Source organism: Zophobas morio, unplaced genomic scaffold (genome assembly GCF_036711695.1).
Source record: "Zophobas morio isolate AGI-343-1 ecotype UQ-CSIRO unplaced genomic scaffold, CSIRO_AGI_Zmor_V1 ptg000016l, whole genome shotgun sequence".
Lineage (NCBI taxonomy): Eukaryota > Metazoa > Arthropoda > Insecta > Coleoptera > Tenebrionidae > Zophobas > Zophobas morio.
In genome coordinates, this window is record NW_026972121.1 from 3,779,210 (window position 1) to 3,799,732 (window position 20,523).

At 38.2% G+C, this 20,523-nt stretch overlaps 4 protein-coding genes and 1 pseudogene across 4 annotated transcripts; 1 reads left to right on the forward strand and 4 right to left on the reverse strand.

The window, feature by feature from the left end:
• Window positions 1-871: 871 nt before the first annotated feature.
• On the reverse strand, window positions 872-2,477 carry LOC135129772 (UDP-glycosyltransferase UGT5-like; annotated as a pseudogene).
• A 4,430-nt stretch (window positions 2,478-6,907) lies between these two features.
• LOC135129773 (UDP-glucosyltransferase 2-like) lies at window positions 6,908-10,729 on the reverse strand. Its single transcript, XM_064057023.1, has 9 exons — window positions 10,661-10,729; window positions 10,483-10,603; window positions 9,055-9,833; window positions 8,787-9,006; window positions 8,521-8,740; window positions 8,272-8,473; window positions 7,922-8,005; window positions 7,027-7,153; window positions 6,908-6,963 (listed from the first exon to the last, which is right to left on the reverse strand). Exons 1-9 carry the CDS (start codon window positions 10,727-10,729, stop codon window positions 6,908-6,910), a joined length of 1,878 nt encoding a protein of 625 aa, XP_063913093.1.
• Window positions 10,730-14,031: 3,302 nt separating this feature from the next.
• On the reverse strand, window positions 14,032-15,629 carry LOC135129774 (UDP-glycosyltransferase UGT5-like). Its single transcript, XM_064057024.1, has 3 exons — window positions 14,587-15,629; window positions 14,321-14,540; window positions 14,032-14,272 (listed from the first exon to the last, which is right to left on the reverse strand). Exons 1-3 carry the CDS (start codon window positions 15,626-15,628, stop codon window positions 14,032-14,034), a joined length of 1,503 nt encoding a protein of 500 aa, XP_063913094.1. The 5' UTR covers window position 15,629.
• A 313-nt stretch (window positions 15,630-15,942) lies between these two features.
• Window positions 15,943-17,603, reverse strand: LOC135129503 (UDP-glucosyltransferase 2-like). The gene is made up of 4 exons (XM_064056666.1): window positions 16,785-17,603; window positions 16,510-16,732; window positions 16,244-16,463; window positions 15,943-16,183 (listed from the first exon to the last, which is right to left on the reverse strand). Exons 1-4 carry the CDS (start codon window positions 17,601-17,603, stop codon window positions 15,943-15,945), a joined length of 1,503 nt encoding a protein of 500 aa, XP_063912736.1.
• Window positions 17,604-17,872: 269 nt separating this feature from the next.
• On the forward strand, window positions 17,873-19,883 carry LOC135129776 (golgin subfamily A member 6-like protein 25). The gene is made up of 3 exons (XM_064057025.1): window positions 17,873-18,233; window positions 18,755-18,867; window positions 19,584-19,883. Exons 1-3 carry the CDS (start codon window positions 17,873-17,875, stop codon window positions 19,881-19,883), a joined length of 774 nt encoding a protein of 257 aa, XP_063913095.1.
• The last annotated feature ends 640 nt before the right edge of the window (window positions 19,884-20,523 follow it).

Below are 20,523 nucleotides of genomic sequence, written 5' to 3' on the forward strand. Positions count from 1 at the left end.
GTGCTTGCCAAATAACCTACCCTCTAAGAAAATAAAAGGCGGGTGAGCCAAGCTAGTATTTACCAAAATAAGACTAATTTTGACAAATGACGTACTCTTCTAAGAAAAGGTACTAGCCCCGCCCACCCACCCTTTATTTTCTTAGAAGAGTAGTTCATCCGCCAAAATCAATCTTATCTTGGCAAGTATGAAACTGATTTTTGCCAATGACATATTCTCTAAGAAAATAAGGGTGGGTGGGCGGGGCTAATAATTTTTAAAATAAGACTGATTTGTTCTAGCAAATTTCGATCCATTTTCGACGATTTTTTAAATTTAACTAAATACTTTTTCTTGTAGATTTTCTTCAAACTACATAGTTCATAAACCAGATACAAGGGGTACCCAAGATTCTTTCAAACTACTTCAAAATCATTAGCTGCGTCAATGAAAAGTAATTCTTTGCCAATCCCACCTCCAAAGGTACGGACTGGGTGGTTGAGCAGTACCTATCAGTTCGAGGCGTACCCTGGAATTAACAAAGCCTGGTACCTCGGGGCAGGCGCCAAGCTTCACTGGGGAATGCCGAACCCGAATTAATTTCGGTTAGACTGATTAGGTTTGGGTTGTTTAAGGCGAATGTGGTACAGACATTGACTTCCTGGTCACTTAACGATAGATCGTACAATATATTTAGGTTGGAAGACTTTCTGTTAGTTCTATGTGGTAAACAAGAACACTCCTAATATTCTAGCACCACGAGAACAGGGAACAAAGGGAAAGATCGATAAGAAAAGACACATCGCTTTTTGGGCTTTTGTAGAGAAAAGGATGTCGTTTTAATGGCGACTGTATAGAGACGAATTGGAGTCTAATTACAATGAGGAATTTGTTACAACAAGTGTTGCACTACTTTGTACGAGAAATAAACAATAGAAACAACCATTACAACTGCTGTTAAGGCCACTTCCACTAATAAATAGTCCTACCAAGAAAAATCAACTGTGGGACTCCTCAGGTGTTTCGTCCCCTTATGCCTAACAACATATTCCGTCCACCAAACGACCTTTTCCAGTCCAGTCATTGGCTTGTCGTACAAAATGTCACGAATTTCCTGAATTCTTTCACGGTATCTAAAATTGTCCCTTCATTACACTCAAACCACAACAACTACAACTCACTTGTTGTTTTCGGCAACCTCAATTATACACTTTTTTAGTTCTTCCTTGGTCATAGTAACAGGATCAATACCTAATCCGATCCCCATGTCGATGATTTTTTGTACATTCATTGGTTGATCACGCATGAAAGGCATCCCAATTAATGGTACCCCTCTAGAAATGGCTTCTTCAATGGATTGAAGACCACCTTGTGTAACGAAAGCACGAATATTTCGATGTGCTAAAACCATTTATTAAAATGAGAAATCAGTAAGTATTCACTGACCCAGGACATCTTGTTGTGGAAACCACATTCTTGTGACCACGTTCTTTGGTCTTCCAGGTAAATAGTCGGACTCCCATTTCCACAGAACCTTGTAAGGTAACTCAGACAAAGCTTGTCTTATGGTGTTCCTTACTCTGTTCTCTAAATTTACGTTTTTAACGTTCGACCCTAAACTAAAGTAGATTACACCTTCGGTAGCACCGTCTAGTATTTGTTGCAAATCCTGAGGAAGTGGTTTCACTGGTTTAATGTGCATTTGTCCGGTTTCGACAACGACGGGTACATTAGGTCTCGGCGGGTACACCAAAGGGTTTGTGTTAAGAAAAAACAGACTTTGATTTGCCTCGATATCCCTATGTATGGTATATCCACCCCAAGATACTTCATTGCAGTTTCATGCCCCCTTGGCACCAAAATAGCATGGTGGTAGTACCACGACCACAAACTCCATAAAACGCTTTTAATTTTGTTCCACAGTGATAACCTGATAACCGTCCATTGTGGAAGTTTAACAAGACGTCTGGATACAGTACCGGATGTGTCGGGTTACCAAGAATGGTGTAAATGACTGCCATAACTCCACGGGAAGAAATTCCAATGATAGGTGCCTTGAACCGTCCCGCTAAGGCGTACATAACTGGATGAAAATATTCAGTTAAAATCAAATCAAACTGTTTGGTCTGATCATCTATTAGTTCTTTGAATTGGGTACTGTTAAGTTCAACTTCTGCGAGCGCATCCATGAAACGGAAGGTAGCATCCCGGTTTAAATAAATGTTTGATTCTTTTGACATAATATCTCGAATTTTGGGTTGTTTTAGAAAATCGTAGGTGAAGCGAAGACTGATTTCGGTTAGGTTTGTTAGAGATGGGTCGTTTAAAGGATCTGGTGTTACCACAGTGACGTTGTGACCTCTCAAGGACAGTTCGCTCCATACGGATTGGAAGACGCGCTGATGACTGATGGACGGTACCATAAACACTCCTAATATATTGATGGACAAGACTGGTGTGGAATGTAGAAAGAGTATAACAGACGGTGTAGGCAACATTTTCGTGTTAGTTCTGACCACTACTGACTTTCCACACACAAAGAAATAATAAAATATGTCATGGTACATAAATTGCACTGACGAAACTGGTTATTATAGAATAAATACAAAATCGGACGTGGTACCTATTTAAATACACGTAGTTGTAAATTTTCTCAACCATAAAAATGTAGTTCAAACCTTATCTGTGAGTAGTTAAGGTTATATTACGTAGTAGAGGTCATCCATACGTCTAGCGATACGTCGTAGAAAAGCTTTTAACAAAATTAATTGTGAGTGCAGTATTTATTTTCAACGACAAATAATAATTTTAAAACTTGCTCGAAATATATTTTTTATCGTGTGAAAACTCTAAAAATTAAGCTTGTTTTAGAAACAAAATGAAGGTAAAAAAGAAATTTCGGCCAATGACCAGGTGTTGGGATTTTGGGGCAAGGTGGATACCATAGCATTGGAACTAGCGTTTGAGAATAGTTTTATGAAGGGAAGGATTAAAGAACTGGAATAGACGGATAGGAAGACGTACGCTGGAGTTGTCGGAGGTGCTAGATCTGGGCAGGGTAGTAAGGAAGTGCCAAGAAGGAAGAAAACGTATTCTATTATGGTGAAGTCTAAGGATCCTGAGGAAGATGGGGATAAGATTAGAGAGAAAGTTATTAAAATGGGTGTAGACGTGAAAGTGGAAAATGTGAGGAGGAACAGAAGTGGTGGATTAATAATTGAGACGAGGAGTAAGGAGGAGATAGAGGTGATAAAGCAATACGGGTGGAGGTATTGTTGAAAGAGTTTTTCCCAGTTGACGTTCTCGTGAACTATGAATTGTATGAAGGGGTGGAGGGTGTCGTGGAGAGAGTGAATTATGATGAGGTTGAAAGGAGCGTGAGCAGTATGAAAGAGAAGAAGTCGCCGGGAATATATGGTGTGACGCCTAAAATGATGACACTTGTGTGGGAGACTGTTCCGGAGTTTGTGTTGAAGGTGTTTAATGCATGTATGGAGGAAGGATGGGTTCCGGATGAATGCAAGGTAGCGCGACTGGACATCCTCTTGAAAGCCATGGATAAGGATAGGTCATTACCGAGGTCGTATAAACCTATCTGTCTTTTGAGTGTGATGGGCAAAGTGTTTGAGAGGTGTAGTGAAAATACATACAAGCATTACGGTTGCAGAAGCAAACAAGAAGCTAACATGGCGTACTGAATGTAATCACGTTGTTTTAATAAATCACTAATCATCTAAAAGTGTATTTAATTAAAAACGACAAGACATGGCGCAGTCGAAACAGTGAACCTAAAGTAATGTGTGAAAAGTTAAATTTTGAAGATTAATGAAGAAAATCAACGACCTCGTGGAAAAGAAGAAAATCTAACCTCAAAATTGAAGATGTCGAACTTCGTAGTCCCAGCACCGCTAAATCTCAATGGAAATTTATATAAAAACTGGAAAAAGTTTAAGAAGAGCTTCAACGTATACATGACAGCATCATCGTACGACAAGGGACCAGAAGAAAGGCAAGTGGCAATTCTTCTTAATCTAATTGAACCAGCGGCAGTCGAGCTACACGAAACATTCAAGTATGGAAAAGGTGATGAGAAGAAAATAGAGAAAGTATTACAAGCATTTGAAGAGTACTGTAATCCAAAGAACATACTTCATGCAAGATTTCTCTTCTACAATCGCAAACAACGAGAAAGCGAGCCGTTTGATACCTTTTTAACTGATTGCAAAACTTTGGTACAAGCATGTAACTTCAAGAATGCCGATGAACTCTTGAGGGACAAAATAGTATTGGATGCTGCTGACACGGACACCATCGACACGATTATAAAGTTGGGAGATATCAAGTTAAAAGACGCCATTGAAAAATTTCGAATTGATGAACTGGTAAGAAGACAAACCCAAGAAATCCATGGAAAAGAAGTCAACCTGGTAGCTGGAAAGAAACAGGAGAACCAACAGAAAAATGGAAAGTTTGTTCAACAAAAATGGAGAGAAACCCCTTCTTCTTCCTCCTATGAGAGACCCAAAAATACAGATGGAAAGTTCCACGACAAGAAGAAGGAGAGATACGAAAGAAACATTGGAAACAGTCCAGGAAATTGTCAACGCTGTGGGAGAAGACACGAGAGACAACAATGTCCAGCAAAAGGCAAGCAGTGTCAGAAATGTCTCAAATTTAATCATTTTTCAAAAATGTGTAAAACGCTAGCAAATAGTATTTCAAATTCAATTGAAGTTTCCAACATTGATGACGACGATAACACATATTATTGTAATAATGTTAGGAAATTCAGGGTAAATTCAATCTCATGCAGTAAATTTCTGAAAGTTGAAAATGTAAATGTAAATTTTAAATTAGACACTGGTTCAGATGTTAATTTAATACCATACAATGTCTGAAAATCTACAAAAAACCACGTAAAAAAAAATTAAAATTAACGAGTAGTAATCTCAAATTAGAAGCGTATGGAGGTTCAACAATAAAACATTTTGGACATGTTGATCTAAATGTTTAGACTGATACAATGAATTCCGTTGAAAAATGTATTGTCACCAAAGCTAATTTTACACCAATCTTGGGACTAAGTTCATGTTTAAAATTAAACTTAATCAATATGAAAGTTGATAAAAGAGAAAAGGACAATGGTAAAGAAAATTTAATTGAAAAATACAGTGAAAATTTCAAAGGTGTAGGTTGTTTTCCAAATAAATATAAAATCGAATTAAAAAACGAGGCAAATTCTGTATCTTTGCCACCTTACAGAATTCCTATAAAATTGCAGGATAAAGTTAAAAATGAATTAGACAGATTGTGTAAATTGGATATTATTACAAAATATGAGCAACCGACAGCATGGGCTAGTAGACTCACTGTTGTAGAAAAACCAGATAAAGCGTTGAGACTGTGTTTAGATCCCAAATATATAAATGAAAGTATTAAAGGCGAACATTTTGAAATACCTACATTGTCTGATCTAAAATCTAAACTTGGTAAAGCCAAATTTTTTAGTTGTTTGGATCTAAAGGAGGGATTTTGGCAGATTAGGCTTGATGAAAGTCGTATACAACACTGTGTTTTTTCAACAATGGTAGTTATGCGTTTAAAAGACTACCATTTGGTTTGAAAATATCTGCCCAAGTCTTTCAGAAATTCAATTCTCAAACTTTCGGAGATATTGATAACATCTTTATTTATATTGATGATATATTGATTTTTGCAGAAACTGAAGAACAGCATGATCAAACGCTAATTAAAGTTCTAGAAAGGGCAAAAGCAATGAATATTAAATTCAATTTAAATAAATTCCAATATAAACAAAAATCAATTAAATATTTAGGGCACATTTTTAATAATGGTACTGTCGAAATTGATCCAGAACGAATCAAAGCAATAATGCAATATGATACACCACGTCATAAAAAAGACTTGCAACGACTGTTGGGTTTAATTAACTATTTGCGCGATTTTATCCCAAATTTGGCTGAGAAATCCATCTCATTAAGACAGTTACTCAAAAAGATTCACAATTTGTATGGTTAGATGGTCATACTCAATGCTTAAATAACATTAAAAAATTGATAAGTGATGCGCCGTCACTAAATAATTTTGATCGAAATAAAGAAATTGTAATACAAATTGACAGTAGCAAAAATGGCATTGGTTGTGTACTCTTGCAGGATAAAAAATCTATTAGCTTTGCATCAAAAAGTTTGTCAGACAATGAAATCAAATATGCACAAATAGAAAAAGAATTTTTAGCGATATTATTTGCATGTCAACGTTTTCATTATTTCATTTATGGTAAAAAAATTAAAATTCAAACGGATCATAAACCTTTAATTGGGATAATGAATAAAGAAATAAATCAAATTCCATCTAGTCGACTTCAAAGAATTCGTTTCAAGTTATCAATGTATGATTTCGAATTAGTGTACAATCCGGGTAAAAACATGTTAATTGCAGACGCGATAAGTCGAGCATGTTCAACAGCTGAAAATATTGAAACTGACATAGAATTGAATCAAGTAATTCATACAGTTAATGTGAGCGACAAAATAATCGAAAAAATAAAATACGAAACGAATAAAGATGAAATCTTACAAGAATTAATATCATTATGTATCAATGGTTGGCCACAAGATAAATCAAAAGTTAATGAACATGTAAAATTTTATTATAAAATGCGGCATGACATTTTTGTAAATGACGGAATAGTCTACATACAAAATAAAATAATGATTCCAAAAAACCTAGAAACTTTTATTCTTAACAAAGTCCATGAATCACACTTAGGTATTTACAAAACCAAGTGGAGAGCAAAATCATTATTTTATTTCATTAATATGGATTCAAAAATTGAAGAACTAATTGCGAAATGCCAAACTTGTCAAAAATATAGACCTAAAAATGCCCATGAACCAATGATAATTCACGAAATTCCTTCACTTCCGTTTGAAATAGTAGGTTGTGATATTCTGGAATATGCTGGAAAAAATTATTTAGTTTTAGCGGACTATTATTCACATTGGGTAGAATTGAAATTACTACCAAACAAAAATTCAGACTCTGTTATTAAAGCACTCAAAGAAATTTTTGCGACACATGGAATACCTGATAAATTAATTGCTGATAATATGCCATTCAATTCGTTCGAAATCCACAATTTTGCTACCAACTGGAATTTTTCAATAACTGCAAGCAGTCCAAGATATCCTCGTAGTAATGGTTTGAGTGAACGATATGTTGGCATTTGTAAAAAAATTTTAACGAAATCTAACGAAACAGGGACAGATATTGAAAGTATCTTACTCGATTACAGAAATTCACCCCTTTTCAATACAGGAATCACACCAGCAATGTTATTGTACAGCAGAAAAATGAAAACTAAATTACCTATGTTGAAAACAATGTTACAACCACAAATTGTCGAAAACTTTCATAACATGCTTGAAAATCACAAACTTAAAACAAAAATAAATCATCACAAAAATACCAAAGAAAGAAATTATAATCTAAATAAAAAATTTATTATGTATAGGGATAATGATAAAAAAATATGGAAACCAGCAAAAATCGTAAAACCATGGCATACACCGCGTTCAGTAATAATCAAAGATTTAAATACTAATAAGACTTTAAGACGCAACACTGTAGATTTGAACTTTAACAATCATTATAATTTTAAAAATGCCAAAAATTGTAAGGGGGATGAGGAGCAAGTGAAACAAACGAAAAGTTCTTGCAAATCAACCTCTGATAATAATCAAAATGTAAACAGACCAAATTGTGACGTAAATCAACCGAGAATAACACGCTATGGACGTATTGTAAAGCCTGTTGTTAAGTTGAATTTCTAAATAGTAAGAAGTAGGATAAGTAGTTTTTGTAATGTTAAGAATTTATGTTTTTATTGAAAAAAGGGAGATGTAGTGAGAATACATACAAGCATTACGGGTTGCAGAAGCAAACAAGAAACTAACATGGCGTACTGAATGTAATCACGTTGTTTTAATAAATCACAAATCATCTAAAAGTGTATTTAATTAAAAACGACAAGACAATTGCATCACTTTGGTGAAGAAATTCTTCATGCAGTACACAATCGTAGACTTGTTTCTGACGATCTAGGTTTATTTTTTTTTATAATTATTTATCTGGCCAAGCATGTTACATCTGTACAACATTTATTAAGAAAAAACATACAAAAAACAAAGTAATGTTATAGTAAGTATAGTAACTGTTTCATTTTACAAAGTTTAACAATACAATAATCAAACAATGAATTAAAAAAACCGAAACTGCTACTATAGCAATCGTTATCGCTATAACATCTAAGAAAAAATACGTAACCCAGGACATATGAACGGATGAACTTTTCAAGTGCTTGGCACCCCCATGTTTAATCACGTACTCGGACCACCAAATCACATCTTCTAATCCACTTCGTGGTTTATCAGAAACGACCCCACTTACTTTCCTGATGTTGTCCTTATACCTAGAAAACTCAAGTTAAATCGTCTACCGGCAACCTCAGACACCTACATCTTAGATCCAGCTACTTTCACAATAACTTCTTTTAGCTCTGTTGCAGTTATAGAAGTCGGATTGATTTGTTCACCTATCCCTAAAGCCACAAACTTGCGAACATTTTCGGGTTGATCAGCATAAAACGGTATTCCAACAATGGGGATCTGGCTAGAAACGGCTTCTTCAAGCGAATGCAACCCTCCATGTGTCACAAAAACCTTAACATTATTATGCGCTAAAAAATAACATTGAAGAAACAAAACCTTAACAACGAAACACACCTAGAAGGTCTTTCTGCGGAAACCAGTTTCTAATAACCACATTAGTGGGTAGTTTAGGTAAATCAACATCACATTTGAGTAAAACTTGATAAGGAAGTTCGGCCAGAGCTTGTAAAATATTCTCTCGAATTTGTGGTTCCAAACGGGACATTCTCACGTTGGTGCCTAAACTAAAATAAACCACACCGGTTTTAGCGTCATCTAAAATTCTTTGCAAATCCTGAAACAGTACTTTGTTTATTTAAAACAAAAAGTGTTGTTTTGGTACGTTTGGTAAAGGTTTAGGTGAGTGGTACTCCAAAGGTAAAATTTCAACCACTGCAGGTACGTTTGGTCTCAAACTTTGTATTTGGTGATGTCTGTTAAGCAAAGACATGCTGACACTGTTCTCGTACTCGGAAATGTAAGCTAAATCCCCGAAATACTTCTTCACGAGCTTATCAGCCTTCACCAGAACCACATTCTGGTAGTAGTAACGATTCCACACAAAAAACGCCAAACTTTGAACTTTTTCCCACAGCATCATGTTTCCAGCCGGAAGGTTTATGACAAAATCAGGGTACAAAACTGGATGATTCACATTACCAACAGCATCATACTGGGTGTTGAAGATGTTCATCGACATGAGTCCAATCACTGGTGCCTTAAATTTTCCAGATAATGCGTACATAACTGGATGCATTAGTTCGACGAGAATCAAATCGAATGTCCTATTATGATCCCCAAGCAATTTTTTAAATGAAGGACTGCTTAATTCTCTGTCTGCAATGATTTCCAAAAGTTGGAAAAAATTTCGCGTTATGTCGTAGAAAGTCAAGTCTTTGAAAAACAATTTTTGGACATTTTTCTCTTCCAAAAGGTCATACGCACAGTGAATGTCGATTTCTGTGAGGTTTGTAAAAGCGGGGTTGTTCACGGGGTCAGGTGTTACAACGGTGACGTGGTGACCCCGTAAGGATAGTTCTTGCATGATGTTGTGGTAGACCATTTGGTGACTGATGGAAGGGTACATGAACACCCCCAAGATATTAGCACAGTTTGCTGTACCTATAAAAAGTATAAGAGTTACAATGGACATGTTTGTTTGTTGTGACCAATAGACACTTTGTAACCTTTTGTTTGACTGTCCACTACAATGGCAAATTATGCATGACGTCTTAAATTTATCGCTACACTTATGTAATACAAAAAAACTATTTACATTCTAAAAGTAGATAAAATGTAATTTATTATACAAGGCGATAAAGAGAATCTTTATCTACGAGTAAAATTTTGGTCACAAGTGACGGCATATTCTTTATCGTTGAATATAATAAGGTATTTTAATTTTAGAACTTTAATACGTCGGTCATAGATCAAATACTTGTGTTGTCTTGGTTTCACTTTGTTTATTTGTAGACAGTAGAAACATAGTGGTGTAAACACAAGTCCTGTAAGAAAAATTAAAATTAAGTCTTCCAGATGGTAAGAAAACTACGAAATGTCGACACACATTGCCATGCCCGATCAACAAAAACGTTCCTTTGACACCTGTTCACCAACTCCCTCACATTTCCAAACCTCAACACATCACACCAAACTAAGGACACCGAATCACCAATCCCTTATACATATATCAGTCGTACCGTTCGTTTTTCCAGACCCCATTCTTTCCTCAATACACGCCTCAATTTCCCCATCACTCCGATCACCCTACCTTTCAGACTCTCGACTTGCGGCCTAAAATTCATACACTCACTAACTCTTATACCCAAATACTTCACCTCTTTCACATACTTCACACGCTTTTCGTGAACCCTCGCCTTCGGCAGTCTCGACTAAAACAACGATCCCAGCATCATAACCGTTTTTTCCCTGGAGATCTCGACACCCACTCCAATCCCCAAAGCAACCACCATTTCCATCACTTCCGTTCCCACATCCTCTACGCACCTTCCCTTCATTTGTCCCTCCTACCACACACAATTTCCGATCTTTAAAATAACTCGCCCAAACTTTGATCTTCTTACACCCAACTTCCATCAATTTACTCAACACCGCATTCGAGCTCAGATATCACACGCACCTTTAAAATCAACAAAAATTCCCAATACGTACTTCTTTTCCGACCACTCCACAACCTGTTTCACTCTTATCCACGCATCCTGTATTCCCAGTCCTCTCACGAAACCGAACTGAGACCTCGACTTTCTTCTTTCAACTACCCTCGCCAATCTCCCCACCAGTACCCTCTCAAACACTTTGCCCATCACACTCAAAAGACAGATAGGTCTATACGACCTTGGTAATGACCTATCCTTATCCATGCCTTTCAAGAGGATGACCAGTCGCGCCTTCCATTCATCCGGAACCCATCCTTCCTCCATACATGCATTAAACACCTTCAACACATACTCCGGAACGGTATCCCACACAAGCGTCATCATTTCAGGCGTCATACCATCCATTCCCGGCGACTTCTTCTTCCTCATACTTCTCACGCTCCTTTCAACCTCATCATAATTCACTCTCTCCACGACACCCTCCACCCCTTCATACAATTCATGCTTCACGGGCACATCAACTGTGAAAAACTCCCTCAACAATACCTCCACCGTATCCCTCCACGTTTCCGTTTTCCTATCACCGCCCCATACGCCTACCAGTCCTTCGTTCTTCTCACTCCTACAGAGCTTATAAACTGCACCCCACGGATCTGCATTGCCAACAAACCGGACAAAATTCCTCCACCTTAAGACCTTTGTCTCCTTGATGGCTTTTTTATAATGTTTGAGCAAGCCTTGATACTCGAACCTGCACCTCTCGTTTCCTTCCAAATTCCCCTCTCGTTTACGAGTCAACTGCCATATTTTTCTTGCTTTTGCAACTCGACCTTTTAAGTCGTTTAGTTGCTCGGTCCACCAGGCTGCTCTTTTACCTTTACCCCTTACAAACCTTTTTGTCGCCTTGGCCATAACAATGTAAATCCATCTGTGCAGGCTTTCTAGCTGCTCCCTACCCGGAACTCTCGCAAAGCTTCCAAGACTGGTCATATAGACCTCCATTCCCAACTCTGATTTGAACATCTCCCAGTTGACGTTTCCCATGAACCACCCTCTTCTCTTTTTTATCTTGTCTTTGAACTTCCCTCACACACCTTTCACACCGATCAATATACAATTGTGGTCATTCACACCCCAGTCTTCCTTAACCTCCCACGTGTCACACAAACCTCTCCAACCAGTTACCATTCACTACCGTGACGTCTATGTCCGACTTTCCCATTGGCCCGTTAAAAGTGAACAGATGGGATGCTCTGTTCAAAACCTCCAAGTCCAATTCCCCAATTAATTCTTCCAATTCCCGACCCCTCCTCTCACTCTCACGACCTGTCCTCACATATTTACTGTATGACAGGGGGGAGACGGCATTGGCATGCATACCTATCATCATCGCCTTTCCCTCGCATCCATCTGACACCTTTCTTATCCATTCCAAATACGGCCGAATCTCATCCCCATATCGACAATACACAGACACCACACACATGCTACCTAACTCACAGTCTATATCCAAATTTTAACCCTCCATGCTAATTTGTATAGCATCCATACCTCTATCATCCATCAACACTGCAGCTCCACAACCATCAGCGGACATATACACTCTCATATCATCAGGCACACCAACAACCCGGCCCTCTCTTGCATATGGTTCCTGCAACAACGCCACCCATATATCATTCTCTTTCATACATACCCCTATGTCACACATCACACTATAACAACCCTGACAATTTGCTTGCACGATTTTAAGGCCCATAAATAAATTTCCTGACCGCACTTAGCTGCTGTACAAATATCGGGCAAATACTGGAAAACACCGAGTGGACGAATTCCTTTCCCGCTACCTTACAATTCCTACACTGGTCGATCGTCGCCTTACATTGTTTCCCTACATGTCCCAGTTCCCCACATTTCCTGCAAACCTTATTTCTGATCTTACAATCAAACGCACCAAGACCGTATCCGTAACAGTTATAACACCTCAACACATCGACCCAATCTTTCCATTTGAACGAATGCCAGCCTGCATACACCCTACCCTGGTCCAAAAATACCTCCCTAACTTTATTCGTAAACTCAATCACAACAATTTCGAAATTTTGACGTACCTTACCCGTTCCTGCTTGCCCGATCCTCTAGTCCCAACAATTCTAATACTATCCCCAAACTGTTCCTCGGCCATCTTCCCCACGAAATTTTTCCGATATATCGACTCAACCAATTCCTGATTCCCCATTTCCACAGGTAAATCATACGACATAATCCTAAATCCTCTCCTTTTCACATCTTCCGTGGATCAGTTCGGGTTTGCTTTAGCCACTTGCTTTATCACCTCTATCTCCTCCTTATTCATCGCCTCAGTTATTAATCCACCACTTCTGTTCCTCCTCAGATTTTCCACTTTCACGTCTACATCCATTTTGTTAACTTTCTCTCTAATCTTATCCCCATCTTCCTCAGGATCCTTAGACTTAACCATAACAGAAGATGCGCCCGTATCCCGAGAGGTTTCACTTCATTGTTGAGACGGACCATCAGTCGTTGAAGTGGTTACTGAGACAATCGAATTCTTGTGGTCGCCTCTCCCGCTGGATAATGTCCTTACAGACATACGACTTTGAGATGGTGTACCGAAAGGGTGTCCTGAACCAGGTGGCCGACGTCTTGTCCCGATATCCGAAGACGTCGATTCCGTTACCGTGGACCTGGTTGGCCATCACCGCCACCGTAATCCGAACGCTAACCGACCGAAATATATCCAGATTTGGGTGTCCCAAGGTAATGATTACCGGCAATGGCGTCCAGTTCGACAGCCGATCTTTTGAGCGTTTTCTGAAGGATCATCGCCTCAAGCGAACCCCGTTGAAAGAGCTAATAGCATCGTAAAAACTATGATCACCCAGTATTGCGAAACCGATCATAGAAAGTGGGACGAAAACCTGGACAACTTTATGCTTACGATAAAGTCCTCACAACATGAATCCGCCAGATTTTCCCCGGCATTCCCGAATTTTGACCGTGAAATCTGTATCTTGGTGTCACGATCCGATGGCCGCAGCGACACCGATTCTGTTGCAGATGGCCCTTACGTCACCCCTGAGCAACATTCCTATCGTATGTCCAAGCAAGAAATAGAACCTGTCATATAGGGAACCGCGTGATGAAAAGAGAGCATCCGTTGTCATTTTAATTTTAATTTGTTACAACAAGAGTTGGATTACTTTGTACGAGAAATAAACAATAGTACCAATCATTACAACTGCTGTTAAGACAACTTCCACTAATAAATAGTCGTACCAAGAAAAATCAACTGTGGGACTTCTCAGGTGTTTCGCCCCCTTATGTCTAACAACATATTCCGTCCACCAAACGACCTTTTCCAGTCCAGTCATTGGCTTGTCGTACAAAATGTCACGAATTTCCTGAATTCTTTCACGGTATCTAAAATTGTCCCTTCATTATACTCAAACCACAACAACTACAACTCACTTGTTGTTTTCGGCAACCTCAATTATACACTTTTTTAGTTCTTCTTTGCTCATAGTAACTGGATCAACACCTAATCCGATCCCCATGTCGATGATTTTTTGTACATTCATTGGTTGATCACGCATGAAAGGCATCCCAATTAATGGTACCCCTCTAAAGATTGCTTCTTCAATGGATTGAAGACCACCTTGTGTAACGAAAGCACGAATATTTCGATGTGCTGCAACCATTTATTAAAATAAAAAAATTAGTAAGTATTCACTGACCCAGGACATCCTGTTGTGGAAACCACTTTCTCGTGACCACGTTCTTTGGTCTTTCAGGTAAATAGTCGGACTCCCATTTCCACAGAACCTTGTACGGTAACTCAGACAAAGCTTGTCTTATGGTGTTCCTTACTTTGTTCTCTAAGTTTACGCTTTTAACGTTCGACCCTAAACTAAAGTAGATCACACCTTCAGCAGCACCGTCTAGAATTTGTTGCAAATCCTCAGGAAGCGGTTTCACCAGTTTAATGTGCATCTGTCCGGTTTCGACCACGACGGGTACATTGGGTCTCGGCGGGTACACCAAAGGGTTTGTATTAAGGAAAAACAAACTTTGATTTGCCTCGATATCCCCTATGTACGGTATATCCCCACCAAGGTACTTCATGGCAGTTTTATGCCCCCTTGGTACCAAAATAGCATGATGGTAGTACCGTGACCACAAACTCCATAAAACGCTTTTAATTTTGTTCCACATTGATAACCGTTCATTGTGGAAGTTTAACAAGGCGTCTGGAAACAGTACCGGATGTGTAGGGTTACCAAAAATGGTGTAAATGACTGCCATAACTCCACGGGCGGAAATTGCAATGATAGGCGCCTTGAATCTTCCCGCTAAGGCGTACATAACTGGATGAAAAGATTCAATTAAAATCAAATCAAACTGTTTGGTCTGATCATCTATTAGTTCCTTGAATTGACTACTGTTAAGTTGAGCTTCTGCGATTAAATCCATGAAACGAAAAATAGCATCCAGGTTTAGAAATATGTTTGAGTCTTTAGACATCAGCTCGTGGATTTTAATTTGTTTTAAAAAGACGTAACTGAAGTGAAGACTGATTTCGGTTAGGTTTGTAAGAGACGGGTCGTTTAAAGGATCTGGTGTTACCACAGTGACTTTGTGACCTCTCAAGGACAGTTCGCTCCATACTGATTGGAAGACACGTTGATGACTGAATGAGGGAACCATAAACACTCCTAATATATTGATGCACAAGACCGGTGTGGAATGTAGAAGAAGTATGACAGGTGCAGGCAACATTTTCTTGTTAGTTCTAGCCACTACTGACTTTCCACACGCGAAGAAAAAAATGACGATTTCATGGTACATAAATTCCAGTCTGACAAAACTGGTTATAATTTAAATACAAATTCGGGCTTGGTATCTGTTTAAATGCACGTGGCTGTAAATTTTCTCACCCATAAAAGTGTGTTTCAAGCCTTATCTCTGAATACTTAAGGTTGTATGGCGTACTAAAAGTCATCCATTTGTCTAACTTTACGTCATAGAAAAAAATGTGTAAACCTAACACTTGAAATAATTTGAGCTAATTTTAAATTGGTTTATTGAGTTTTTTATTTAATATATGACCTTACTTTATACACGAGATAAATTATAGTACTAATGATAACAGTTACTACTAAGACAACTTCGACTAATAAATAGTCAAACCAAGAAAAATCAGCCCCTGGACTCCTCAAATGTATTGCTCCCTTATGCCTTATAATGTACTCAGCCCACCAAACAACTTTTTCCAGTCCCGTCATGGGCTTGTCGTACAAAAGGTCACGAAGTTCCTCGACTCGTTTCTTATATCTAGAATAACCACAGTGTATTATTGTCTCTTCAGTAGGTAATTTCAATGTCAAAACTCACTTGCTATTTTCAGCAACCTCAATTATACAATTTTTTAGTTCCTCTTTGCTCACAGTAACCGGATCAACACCTAGTCCGATCCCCTGGTCTACGATACTCTGGACATTCACTGGCTGTTCACAAATGAAAGGCATCCCAATGAGTGGTACCCCTCTAGAGACTGCTTCTTCAATTGATTGAAGACCGCCTTGTGTGAAAAAAGCGCGAATATTTCGATGTGCTACAAAAAGTTATTAAATTAGGAAAATGACCAAGTGAACACCAACCAAGGAGATCTTGTTGCGGAAACCACTTTCTTGTGACCACGTTCTTTGGTTTTCCAGGCAAGTAATCGGACTCCCATTTCCACAGAACTTTGTAAGGGAGTTCAGAGAAGGCTCCCATCATGGTGTTCCTTAGTTTTTCATTTAAATTTGTGCTTTTAACATTCGAGCCTAAACTGAAGTAAATCACACCTTCGACAGCTTCGTCTAATACTTTTTGCAAATCCTACACATTTCAAGGTTAGTTGAGGTTATAAGAATGTCTTTGTGGCACTAACTTCAGGTAGTGGTTTCGCCGGTTTAATGTGCATTTGATCCATTTCCACTATAGCAGGTACATTAGGCTTTGGCGGGTACACGACAGGGTTTAGATTCATAAAAAGCATACTTTGACTCGCTTCCAGAGCACCTATGTACGACACACTCTCCCCAAAATACCTTTCTGCAATACCTTGAGATCTCGGTACCAAAATATAATGGTGGTGGTACCATGACCACAAACTCCACACAGCGCTTTCAATTTTGCTCCACAGCGATTTATCGACATTGTGGAAACCAAATAAAACATCTGGGTATAGTATTGGGTGTGAGGGATCACCAACAGTGTTGTAATGGACTGCCGTTAGTCCAAAAGTAGCAACTCCAATGACAGGTGCTTTGAACCTTCCAGCTAACGCATACACAGCGGGATGAAAACCTTCTACCAAAACCAAATCAAAATGATTTGATTGGTCAGCTATTAGTTCTTTGAAACGAGAACTGTTCAGTTCGGCTTCAACAATAAAATCGATGAGGCGGTACGCAGGAATCAGTCTCTGAAAAACATTTGAGTCTTTTGAATACACTTCCTCGATTTTGGATTGTTTTAAAATGTCGTAGGTGAAGCGAACACTAATTTCAGTCAGGTTTGTTAAAGAGGGGTCGTTTAAAGGGTCGGGTGTTACCACCGTGACGTTGTGACCTCTCAAGGATAATTCTTTCCATATTAATTGGAAAACGATTTGGTGACTAATTGAGGGAAAGAAGAACACTCCGAGTATATTGCTGCAAAGGACAGGTGTGGAAAATAGAAGAAGTACAGTAGTTGCAGGGTACATTTTCTTGTCACTATTAAACGATTAAGTGCGGCGTTAGCCCTTTATACTTAGTGCAAAACAAATAAAAATATAAATTATAATCAAAAATAAAAGCGGTATCTGGCATATAAATCACAGCGTGAATGTTCAAAAACAGGTCACACTATACGTTTAGCCTAGGAATTATTTATGAGCATAATATATTAAATTCCCTGTACAAAGTTACTATTGCACGCAAAAATATTATCGGTATTTAGCAGGGAGAGGCCTTAGACCGCTTAGTCTCCTCAATGCGGATTTTCAGAACCCCTAAACTCTTGAATAGAATAAAGTGGACACGTGACAATGAAAAAGACGATTCGCCGCCCAAAGAGCCAGCAAAAACATTGAAAATGGTAGAAAGAGAACAAATAAAGCAAGGACAAGAGCCGTTGATGGAAATGATGAAGCAACTAATGGAAGAAATGAAACAACTGAGAGAAGAAAATGGACGGGTAAAAAAAGAATTACAGACAATAAATGAAATAGGAAGAAAAGAATGGAAAGAAAAGGAGAGAAACTTCGAAGAAAGAATCAATAATTTAGAGAAGAAGTTGGAAAAAAAAGAAAAGCAAAAAAGAAGGTTAGACGCTTTGGGAGAAAAAACAAGAGGTGATGAAGAATAAAAATAAGCTGAGAGGAAAGAGAATACAGTACAAAAGCAAAAAATTCAAAAAGGAATTAGGGAGGTAGCTAAAGAGGAAAGAAAAAAAGGCTACACAACAAGGGTGGGATATAAAAAGCTGGAAGTAGGGAACAAAATGTATACATGGAATGGCAATAAAGGAAAATTGGAAGAAAAATTTCGCAAATCAAGTCAGCACTAACCGAAGAAAGAAACACAAAGGGGAGGGGTAGTAATGATGGGACAAATAAAGACTTTAGGTTTAAGAATGTAGATTTTGTACATAATAGGGGAATGGGAAAGAAGAATGGGGAAGATAAACGTGGTTTAAAATTACTCTTTTGGAAAATTGCGGGTTTGGAAAAGAAAGATAATTTATTTTGGGACTACGTGAAAAATTTTGATTTTGTGGGACTAACAGAAACTTGGATACTAGAGAGAGACTGGAACAAACTGAAAGACGTGTTGCCAAAGGAATTTCAGTGGAAATTGCAAGGGGCAAAAAAAGAAAAACGCAAGGGTAGAGCAAAAGGTGGAATCATAACAGGAGTGAAGAAAGATATAAAAGAAATAGAAGAGGGGGCGATAGAAATCGAAGGCATGGTTGAAAGAAAACCGACTGTAAATAAAAAAAGATGGATAATCGGCACAATATATAGTAGAAGAATGAGAAACACGAAACAAGAAATACAAGAAAAAATCGAAGAGTCCGAAGAAGAATTTCCATTGTTAGGAGGGGAGTTTAATGCCAGAATAATGAATACACACTAAAATCGAAAGATAAAGTAGAAAACAAAGACGGAAAATTGCTATGGGAATTAATTGAAGAAAGAGGTTGAGAAGTCTTGAATGGGGTGAAGGAAGGGGACGAGAAGGGGGAATTTACCTGGATAGGTAAAAGAGGGGAATCGGTAATAGACTACGTAATAGTAAACGGATTAGCAGAAGAAGAGGTAGAAACATTCAAGATAGGAGAAAGAGTGGACTCCGATCACATGCCACTAGAAGTAAAAGTGAGGGGCATAAGTAGAGGGAGCGGATGCTTAAGGAATGAAGTAGGAAAAGAGAAGAAGATGTGGGTATGGAATGAAAATGGAACTGAAAAGAAAATGGAAGAATTAAAAAGAGAAATTGAAAAAGCAGCCATAAGAAAAAAAAATGTAACGAGAAATTTAGAAAAGAGAAACAGATGGTGGGATAGCGGATGCAGAGATTTAAAAACAGAAGCAAGGAAATGTTTACGAAGGTAGAAAAAGGGGAAAGGTATAAAAGAAGAGTACTGGCAAGCAAAAAATAATTATAGAAAACGATTCAAAGAAAAGAAAGAAGAGAAACAGCAAGAAGAAGAAGAAAAAATTAAAGCCATAAGAACTGAGCAAGAGGCATGGCAGTATATAAATAAAGAACGGAAGAACAAAATCACGATTAGTGAAGACATACCTATAATACAGTGGAAGAAATATTTTATGGAACTGTTGAATGGAAAGGAAGAGAGAATTGTAGTGAAAGATAGTAAAACCGGGAATGGTGGTAGAGAAAGGGAGGCTGAGATTCGAGTAGAAGAAGTAGGGAAACAAGTAGGAAGACTGAAAAGAAGAAAAGCACCGGGGAGGGATGGGTTGGTAAACGAAGTGTGAATATTTGGGACGGATGGGATGATTGAAAGATTGTGTTAATGAATGATGTATGGACGGCTAAAGATTTTCCCAGGGAATGGAGAGTAGGGCAAATATGCCCAATTCATAAAAAGGGTAATAAAGAAAAAGTAGAGAATTATCGGGGAATAATTCTCCTAAATACGGCATATAAACTGTACGCAATGTGTATATACTGCTTCATCTAATAGAAAAAGGGTTGCTAAAGGAAGGAGGTCGGGTATATGCACTGTTTGTAGACCTAAGAGCCGCGTTTGATACGGTGGACAGAGAGTGTTTGTGGGAATACATGGAGAGAAAAGCACTGAGTGAAAAGTTAATTGTAGCAGGAAGAGAGATTTATAGAGAGACAGTGACTAGTGTGAGAGTGGGAGGAATAGAAAGTGAAATGTTTTGGACGACGAAAGGGTTGAGACAGGGACGACCATTAAGTCCCAGTCTGTTTGCTTGTTACATTAGCGATATCGAGGAAATGTTTAGAGGAGTACAAGCGGGAGGAATTGTGGTGAGAAGAGAAAAGGTATGATATTTGGCGTTTGCAGATGATTTGGTAATAAAAATCTGCAAAGATACTTTAAAAGAAAGAAACCGGAGGTAAATGTAGAAAAAACAAAAATGATGG

Coding starts and splice junctions, on each gene's coding strand:
- LOC135129774 (XM_064057024.1), bottom strand. CDS start 15,628: ATGTTGCCTGCACCTGTCATACTTCTTCTACATTCCACACCGGTCTTG. Junction 14,541..14,586: donor TCCACAACAGGATGTCCTGG/GTCAGTGAATAC, acceptor AAATGGTTGCAG/CACATCGAAATATTCGTGCT. Junction 14,273..14,320: donor GAGGTTGCCGAAAACAACAA/GTGAGTTGTAGT, acceptor GGACAATTTTAG/ATACCGTGAAAGAATTCAGG.
- LOC135129503 (XM_064056666.1), bottom strand. CDS start 17,603: ATGTACCCTGCAACTACTGTACTTCTTCTATTTTCCACACCTGTCCTT. Junction 16,464..16,509: donor TCCGCAACAAGATCTCCTTG/GTTGGTGTTCAC, acceptor AACTTTTTGTAG/CACATCGAAATATTCGCGCT. Junction 16,184..16,243: donor GAGGTTGCTGAAAATAGCAA/GTGAGTTTTGAC, acceptor TGGTTATTCTAG/ATATAAGAAACGAGTCGAGG.
- LOC135129776 (XM_064057025.1), top strand. CDS start 17,873: ATGCGGATTTTCAGAACCCCTAAACTCTTGAATAGAATAAAGTGGACA. Junction 18,234..18,754: donor TTTGGGAGAAAAAACAAGAG/GTGATGAAGAAT, acceptor GGGCAAAAAAAG/AAAAACGCAAGGGTAGAGCA. Junction 18,868..19,583: donor TGGTTGAAAGAAAACCGACT/GTAAATAAAAAA, acceptor GAAGAGAAACAG/CAAGAAGAAGAAGAAAAAAT.
- LOC135129773 (XM_064057023.1), bottom strand. CDS start 10,729: ATGAAGGGAAGGTGCGTAGAGGATGTGGGAACGGAAGTGATGGAAATG. Junction 9,007..9,054: donor CACCTAAACCTTTACCAAAC/GTACCAAAACAA, acceptor GTACTGTTTCAG/GATTTGCAAAGAATTTTAGA. Junction 7,154..7,921: donor TTCTGCAACCCGTAATGCTT/GTATGTATTCTC, acceptor GAAAAATTCCAG/TTGGTAGCAAAATTGTGGAT.